Genomic DNA, 7,500 nt, shown 5'->3' on the forward strand with positions numbered 1-7,500 from the left:
ACACACTTGTAGGTTACACACACCTGTAGGTTACACACACCTGAAGGTTACACACACCTGTAGGTTACACACACCTGAAGGTTACACACACCTGTAGGTTACACACACCTGTAGGTTACACACACTTGCAGGTTACACACACCTGTAGGTTACACACACCTGAAGGTTACACACACCTGTAGGTTACACACACCTGTAGGTTACACACACCTGTAGGTTACACACGCCTGTAGGTTACACACGCCTGAAGGTTACACACACCTGAAGGTGACACACACTTGTAGGTTACACACACCTGTAGGTTACACACACCTGTAGGTTACACACACTTGTAGGTTACACACACCTGTAGGTTACACATACCTGTAGGTTACACACACCTGTAGGTTACACATACCTGTAGGTTACACACACCTGTAGGTTACACACACTTGTAGGTTACACATACCTGTAGGTTACACACACCTGTAGGTTATACACACTTGTAGGTTACACACACTTGTAGGTTACACATACCTGTAGGTTACACACACCTGTAGGTTACACACACTTGTAGGTTACACATACCTGTAGGTTACACACACTTGTAGGTTACACATACCTGTAGGTTACACACACTTGTAGGTTACACATACCTGTAGGTTACACACACCTGTAGGTTACACATACCTGTAGGTTACACACACCTGTAGGTTACACACACTTGTAGGTTACACACACTTGTAGGTTACACACACTTGTAGGTTACACATACCTGTAGGTTACACACACCTGAAGGTTACACACACCTGTAGGTTACACACACCTGTAGGTTACACACACTTGTAGGTTACACATACCTGTAGGTTACACACACCTGAAGGTTACACACACCTGTAGGTTACACACACTTGTAGGTTACACATACCTGTAGGTTACACACACCTGTAGGTTACACACACCTGTAGGTTACACACACCTGTAGGTTACACACACCTGTAGGTTACACACACTTGTAGGTTACACATACCTGTAGGTTACACACACCTGAAGGTTACACATACCTGTAGGTTACACACACTTGTAGGTTACACATACCTGTAGGTTACACACACCTGTAGGTTACACACACTTGTAGGTTACACATACCTGTAGGTTACACACACCTGTAGGTTACACACACTTGTAGGTTACACACACTTGTAGGTTACACATACCTGTAGGTTACACACACCTGTAGGTTACACACACCTGTAGGTTACACACACTTGTAGGTTACACACACCTGTAGGTTACACACACCTGTAGGTTACACACACTTGTAGGTTACACACACCTGTAGGTTACACACACCTGTAGGTTACACACACTTGTAGGTTACACACACTTGTAGGTTACACATACCTGTAGGTTACACACACCTGTAGGTTACACACACCTGTAGGTTACACACACTTGTAGGTTACACATACCTGTAGGTTACACACACCTGTAGGTTACACACACTTGTAGGTTACACATACCTGTAGGTTACACACACCTGTAGGTTACACACACTTGTAGGTTACACATACCTGTAGGTTACACACACTTGTAGGTTACACATACCTGTAGGTTACACACACCTGAAGGTTACACACACCTGTAGGTTACACACACTTGTAGGTTACACATACCTGTAGGTTACACACACTTGTAGGTTACACATACCTGTAGGTTACACACACCTGAAGGTTACACACACCTGTAGGTTACACACACTTGTAGGTTACACACACCTGTAGGTTACACACACCTGTAGGTTACACACACCTGTAGGTTACACATACCTGTAGGTTACACACACCTGAAGGTTACACACACCTGTAGGTTACACACACTTGTAGGTTACACATACCTGTAGGTTACACACACCTGTAGGTTACACACACCTGTAGGTTACACACACCTGTAGGTTACACACACTTGTAGGTTACACATACCTGTAGGTTACACACACCTGAAGGTTACACATACCTGTAGGTTACACACACTTGTAGGTTACACACACCTGTAGGTTACACACACTTGTAGGTTACACATACCTGTAGGTTACACACACCTGTAGGTTACACACACTTGTAGGTTACACATACCTGTAGGTTACACACACCTGTAGGTTACACACACCTGTAGGTTACACACACTTGTAGGTTACACATACCTGTAGGTTACACACACCTGTAGGTTACACACACCACCCACACTTCCACATGTCTGAGCTCTACACTGAACAGTGCGTCTGAAACTGGACTGAACACGTTCCAAACCACTTGAATCTCCGTCTTGTACAGAGCACTTCCTGTTGTCCAAACCTCCTGACGCTGACGCAGACTCAGGGCTGTCACATGACCCCACTTCGTCACATGTGCGTTAAAAACGACTCCAACGCCCTCTGAACGCATCATCTGCTTCACAGTCTGACCAACATGTAGCATTTTCTGACAGACACTAAAACTGTTTTAGCCTTTAATTCAGAACCACCACATCCATCTGAAAACACAGGTTTACACATGTTAGGTACGCAGTTTTAGTAGGATACAGTTTTAGTATTATTATACAGTTTTAGGATAGAACCAGGATAAAACCAGAATAGAACCAGGACAGAACCGGGACAGAACCAGGACAGAACCGGGACAGAACCGGGGCTGTGATTGGATCTGTGGGAGTAGACACTTAGGTGAAACCCTTCCTATGAACACAACTCCAGTGTCAGATCAGACCCAGTGCTTCCAGGTTCAATAAAGGACATGTTTTTAACGGGCACAAATTAAAGTGTGTTACTGTATATGTGTAAAACATAAAATCAGACAAAAAACACAAAATCACACAAACAAATTGCAAAGACACACCTGACAATGGTGAATACATTATTTAAAAAAAAAAAAAGATTAGATTTAATAGATTTATGTGGTTGTAAAAACAGTGTGATTATTAAATATCCAAACCGGACCTGATAACTCATAGTAAAGTATGTGTCTGCGTGTTTGTTTCAGTCTGTTCCTCCAGCCCACATCACTGGCTCCGCCCCCTCTGACGGGCCCCGCCCCCCTGACAGCCTGACGCTCCACCCCTTATCGGACATACCGGTCAGTCCGATGGATAGCGAGTTGATAAAACATGAATGTGAACGCGGGTACGAGCGCGTCTGTGCTGATCTGAGGTCTGTTCAACAGGACGAGATGAACGACGAAGCCGAACGCAACAACCGGAACCGAAGCGTCAACGTCAACAGCAACAGCGCCCCCAAGAGTCTGAGAGAGGCCGACACCACGAGGAAGGTACGCAGTCTTCATCCACAGACGGTGACGCTGAGCGGAGAACAGGCGGGTATTTACCAAACACAGTAATAAGGCTGAGTTCAGGAAGTCCAGCTGTCACAAACACAGGCTGAGAGATGGCCAAAAACAAACCCAACAATCTAAAAAAGTATTCTGAAAGTCCCAGACAACCAGTGAAAAACACCAGGACTGATGGGAATGAAGACGTCCAGGTGTGTTATTGAAGGAGTCACTGAGTTACAACAAAAAATGAACTATGCTTTTACATCTGTTCACCAAAATGTTCCTTAAAGTTCTATTTTCTCATTTTATTACTAAAATAAATACAAAATAAACGCCGTTTTATAGTAGATAAGAACAAGAATAAATGGGTACGGTTACATGATGTTTTTTAAATCCAATTTATTTTTCCAGAAGAAATTAATTCAGAACTAAAGTATTTTCTCTTCTGTTTCCATTGAAACCTGAATAAAGGTTTACATGAGGTATTAATGAGGTAGATCAGTGAGCAGAAGGGTTCTGGCAGCCCTTCTGTTAGCTTAGCTTAGCCCTTCTGTTAGCTTAGCTTAGCCCTTCTGTTAGCTTAGCTTAGCATAGTCACTGCATTTCCATGGTCATACATATCCACTTTTTTAAAGGTGATTTGTCGTCTTTTGTCAGTGATTTTGTCAAATCCGATTCTCTCTAATTATTTCTTCAGATCTGCGACTTACTGCACTCATACAATCTGTGGACTGTTGTGTTGACGGAAGTTGGAAAATCTTTTTGTTGAAGGGATGCATGCGCTAAATTAGCTTTGCTTTAGCATTTTAGCTTTGCATTTTCATTTTCCCAGATTTTCTTCCTGCAGTAAGTCACATGACCATGATCTGAGCCTCAGTTTGTGATCATATTGACCCCAGCGGACTAAAGGAATGATTAGGGAGAACTGAACTGACCCAAATCACTCCTAAAATACTACAAATCACCTCTAAAAGCCTGGCTACGTCTGAGCAGAGGAATGAAGCCATTATGCTAAGCTAGGCTAAGCTAAGCTCACAGAAGGGCTACAGTTCAAACTGTTTCTCCCACTTCCAGTTCAACTCCTGATAATTAAAAGTTACTATATTTGTGTAAATGGATCCAAATGGTGTCACTTTGAGTCTGTGTTTAATAATTAGACGTTGTTTCCGTGTTGTAGGTGTTAGTTTTCCATCTGGTGTGTTTTGTGTTTTGTGTGTGTGTGACCCTCTGCAGGTCAAACTGTGGACGATAATGACGCATCTGTTCATGTTAAAACCTCCACTTACGACACCAAATGTCTAGTTTCCCAGTCTAGTTTTGCACTCACACAGCAGATCAGTGTCCACAATAAGATTATTATCTCAACATTTAGCCCCGCCCCCTCAAGAATTCTGCAACAAGACTAAAAAGATGATCTTCACCGAAAAGACACAAATGCCACTGGATTAAACATGGAGGGAGAACGGAAGTGAAAGTGTGTTCCACCAGTCAGAGTTCTTCAGCTCATAGCCCCGCCCCCAAGAATTCCATAATGAGACCAAAAAGATGCAATAAGATGAAAAAGACAGAAAGCACATAATAAGGTGGAGAAAGACTGAATAAGAAGAAAAACATGAAAAAGACACAGTTAGATAAAAATTACAAGAAGACGCAATAAGATGAAAAAGACACAAAATATAAATATTATAAATATGTTCCACCAATCAGCATTCTTCAACACATAGCCCCGCCCCCAAGAATTCTGGGGTGTCTGAAAAGTCAAATGGCTCTGAGATGAAAAACACAGAAAACACACAATAAGATGCAATAATCTGAAAAGTCCAATCACCCTACTAGGAACTTTTTTAGGGAAAGTTTTGGGGTCGAGGGAAAATTTTCTACCGGGTAAATTTGAGTAGAATCACACCGAGGTTTTTCGGAATCATGGATAAAAAAACAATAAAATAAATGAACCACAGACTGATAAAAGTGGGTTTAGACAAATGTGAGCCCTTTAAGACCTGCTGTGTGAACGGAGCCTTAGTTTCATGTCTCTGCTGAAATAAACATCTGATTGTCTGACAGTGTTATTGTTCTAAAACTCTGGGTCTGAGCCCGTGTCCGTCTCTCAATCTGTGCGTTTCCATGACAACTGTTCCTCCTGGTTTAATCTGATTACAGGTTGGATCCTATTTCAGATGTCCATGTAAACACCTTATTCCAGTTGAAAAAGAAAAGTTCAGATTAAATTTAAACCTGATTAAAGTCAGTGGTTTAATCCTCTTTTAACTGCGCTCTAAATTCTTCCTGGACATGTAAAGCCTTTATTCCGTTTGGACTTTATTCCTTCCATTCTGCACATGCTCAGTGTCTTGTCCTGTGGCGATGACGCACACATTCTGCGCTGGTGGAAGAATCTGCACTGCAGTCTAGTCTTCCCAAAGCGTTCCAGTGGAATATTCTGATGGGATCTACCAGCCTGGAAAACCCTGAAGGAACAGTTCAACACTGGCTTTGGATTCATTCATTTGTCCTGAACTAATGAGTTCCACAAGTGGGACAAACAATTTGAACTGCAGCCCTAACGTTAGCTTAGCTTAGCCTAGCTTAGCAGAATGGCTTCATTCCTCTGCTCAGACGTAGCCAGGCTTTTAGAGGTGATTTGTAGAATTTTAGGAGTGATTTGGGTCAGTTCAGTTCTCCCTAATCATTCCTTTAGTCCGCTGGGGTCAATATGATCACAAACTGAGGCTCAGATCATGGTCATGTGACTTACTGCAGGAAGAACATCTGGGAAATAAAAACTAATGCAAAGCTAAAACGCTAAAGCAAAGTTAATTTAGCGCATGCATCCCTTCCAACACAAAGATTTTCCAACTTCCGTCAACACAACAGTCCACAGATTGTATGAGTGCAGTAAGTCGCAGATCTGAAGAAATAATTAGAGAGAATCGGATTTGACAAAATCACTGAGAAAAGACGACAAATCACCTTTAAAAAACTGGCTACGTGTGACCATGGGAATGCAGTGACTATGCTAAGCTAAGCTAACAGAAGGGCTAAGCTAAGCTAACAGAAGGGCTAAGCTAAGCTAACAGAGGGGCTGCCAGAACCCTTCTGCTCACTGATCTACCTCATTAATACCTCATGTAAACCTTTATTCAGGTTGAACATTTCCATGGAAACAGAAGAGAAAATACTTTAGTTCCGAATTAATTTCTTCTGGAAAAATAAATTGGATTTAAAAACCATCATGTAAGCGTACCCAGTGTGTTGTCAGTCTTCCTCCTTTTTCACAGTCCCAGCTCCAGTCCTCCTTTTCAGTGGCTGAAACCTGCTCTGATTCCACTGAGCCGTCCAAAACAAAGACACGCAGACTTTTTGTTCTGAACATCCCAGAAACCTGCTTCATGTGACTGAATGAGGACATGGACACGTGTCCTTGACCCAGTCTGTGTTTGTCCTGCAGAGGCTGAAAGCTGCAGAGGCTCCAGAAAACGAGCTGCAAACTCCCAGAATCCCACAGGAGCAGCAGGTGAGGACTCAGACACTGCAGCTGACCTGTATCTGTGCAGTCCAGCTGAATGTGAAGCCCACCCAAAGCATTTCTACACACATACCGAGAGAACTGGGTAGGCCTGGAACGGTACACAAAATTTTCGGTTTGGTACATTTTTGGTTTTCAAAGCCACTGTTCCGTTGGTTTTTTTGGTTCAGTCTGGGAAGAAAAAAAAACTCAAAATATTTTTAATGCATTTATGAATTTTTGAACATTTTCCCCCCAATTTTTGGAGACAATAGAATATAGAAAAACAGGAATAATATAATTGTGCTGCTACAAATCAAATAGAAAATAAAATAAATCAAATATGACTAAATGTATTTGAAACATTAGTATTGCACTTTTACCTGAAAGGGAGTTTTGAACAAACAACACAAATCTAATCCCAGTTGTGTCAGTTCACATTCTGCGGAAAAAGAACAACAACAAAATCCCACATGAAGTGAAACATTAAGAAGAGGACAAACTGGGATTGTGTTGAAACAAACTGAAGAGAAGCACTGACAACAACATGAACCAATGATTTATTTTAGAACACAGAACAAACTGTTTAGGACACTGTGTGTGTGTGTGTGTGTGTGTGTGTGTGTGTGTGTGTGTGTGTGTGTGTGTGTGTGTGTGTGTGTGTGTGTGCAGGGTGTGATTTGTCACAAACAC

The 7,500-nt window shown here is 42.1% G+C and overlaps 1 protein-coding gene across 1 annotated transcript in view; it reads left to right on the plus strand.

Annotated features, from left to right (window-relative positions):
• Nucleotides 1–6,832, plus strand: part of patj (PATJ crumbs cell polarity complex component) — a 259,683-nt gene extending 252,851 nt beyond the window's left edge. Inside the window, 3 exon segments of the mRNA XM_030132683.1 lie at nt 3,015–3,107; nt 3,195–3,299; nt 6,751–6,832. Coding sequence (XP_029988543.1) covers nt 3,015–3,055 — 41 coding nt within the window. The 3' untranslated portion in view covers nt 3,056–3,107; nt 3,195–3,299; nt 6,751–6,832.
• The last annotated feature ends 668 nt before the right edge of the window (nt 6,833–7,500 follow it).

Source organism: Sphaeramia orbicularis, chromosome 4 (assembly GCF_902148855.1).
Source record: "Sphaeramia orbicularis chromosome 4, fSphaOr1.1, whole genome shotgun sequence".
Lineage (NCBI taxonomy): Eukaryota > Metazoa > Chordata > Actinopteri > Kurtiformes > Apogonidae > Sphaeramia > Sphaeramia orbicularis.